At 46.7% G+C, this 1,477-nt stretch overlaps 1 protein-coding gene across 1 annotated transcript; it reads right to left on the bottom strand.

The window, feature by feature from the left end:
* Positions 1-725: 725 nt before the first annotated feature.
* LOC122739201 (sulfiredoxin-1-like) lies at positions 726-1,142 on the bottom strand. The gene has a single exon (XM_043981026.1). It carries the CDS (start codon positions 1,134-1,136, stop codon positions 726-728), a length of 411 nt encoding a protein of 136 aa, XP_043836961.1. The 5' UTR covers positions 1,137-1,142.
* Positions 1,143-1,477: the final 335 nt, after the last annotated feature.

The raw sequence follows: 1,477 nt of genomic DNA, 5'->3' as shown, positions 1-1,477 counted from the left end.
TTCATTAAGTCAGAATTTATTGGGGCTTTCATTTGTTGTTGTGTATGAATATTCTTTCCCAAAAAGAAAAGGCAGCAAGGATTCCTCCTTCCCCTGGGGAGACAAAGTGAAAGACATGGGTCCCTTAGCCTGATATGGACAAGGAAGTGCCCCCTCCACCCAAGAAGTTGAAAGAGGGACATTCAATTCCGCATCATTTCTTTCACCCCTCCCCTCCAGAAAGAGTTCCTCACTCTGTTCCCTTACCACATCATCTCAGAAGGATAGGCTCTAGAGTTGGAAGACTTTAGAGACACTTTAGTCCAACCTCCTCATATAGGAAACTATGTCTGTTCATACAGGTATCATCAAAGCAGGGATCTGAACAAGGGAGGTTCTAATTCCAAGTTCACTCCTCTTTCCATGACCAACTCACACCACACTGTGGGGTGGGGCAGGCTGCTCTTTTCTATCCTTAAACCCCAGGCCAACAACCTTCAGGTCTATGGGATTCTAAAGATACTAGATAAATCGCTGGGATGATTAATTATCCCTCTTCTCTAGCCTTAAAGGGATACTACACAAGTCGTACTCTGTCTCTCAGGGGACGCGTTCTGTGTCAGAAGGCTACACCTTTTGTACTCTGCATGGAACTGGTAAGAACCGGGTTTAATTGGCTTCTCCTGACCTCTTCAATGGTCAAATGAAGAAGCATTTTCAGTGAGTCCCAAGGGCGAAGGGCGTTACTACTGCAGGTCTGGCGTGGAAGAACCCAGGTACACACGAAGGTCAGATATCATAGACCAGACCAGCTTGGCAGGGATGGTTTCCTTTTGCAGTTCCCAGTAGGCTGCATATCTGTGGCATCCTCCGAAGGAGTAAAAGTAGTCCCCTCCTTGGGCTCCTTTAATCCATAGGACATCACTAGGTGGCACCCGGTCTGGGTCCTCCTGGATGGTGTCCATGAGGCTCTTCACCTTGTCCTGGTCCAGCTTGGAGGGCAGCGGCTGAATGAGGACGCTCATGGGAACGTTGTGCACGGTAGAGATTCTGCCAGAATGTATACTTTTATTTTCTGATTCAGAGGCCCAATCCTGCCCTTCTGCTCCGACCTCTCGGCCCGCTTGGCCTTGGCTACCGCTGGCTCTCAGCCCCATCCTGACTGCTAACCCAAGGCCTCATTTCTAAAATATATAGAGAACTAAATCAAACTGATAAGAATCCAAGTCATTCCCCAATTGAGAAATGGTCAAAGGATATGAACAGGCAGTTTTCTAATGAAGAAATCAAAGCACTATTGTGCTGTAAGAAACGATGAACAGGAGGAGTTCAGAGAAAACTGGAGGGTCTTGCATGGACTGATGATGAGTGAGATGAGAAGAACCTGAAGAACATTGTACACAGTATCATCACCATTGTGTGTTGACCTACTGTGATGGACTATATTCTTCTCACCAATGCAATGGTACAGAAGGGCTCCAAGGAATTCATGATAGAA

This window comes from Dromiciops gliroides, chromosome 2, assembly GCF_019393635.1.
Source record: "Dromiciops gliroides isolate mDroGli1 chromosome 2, mDroGli1.pri, whole genome shotgun sequence".
In the NCBI taxonomy this organism is placed as follows: domain Eukaryota; kingdom Metazoa; phylum Chordata; class Mammalia; order Microbiotheria; family Microbiotheriidae; genus Dromiciops; species Dromiciops gliroides.
This window is presented reverse-complemented; position numbering and strand designations above follow the sequence as displayed.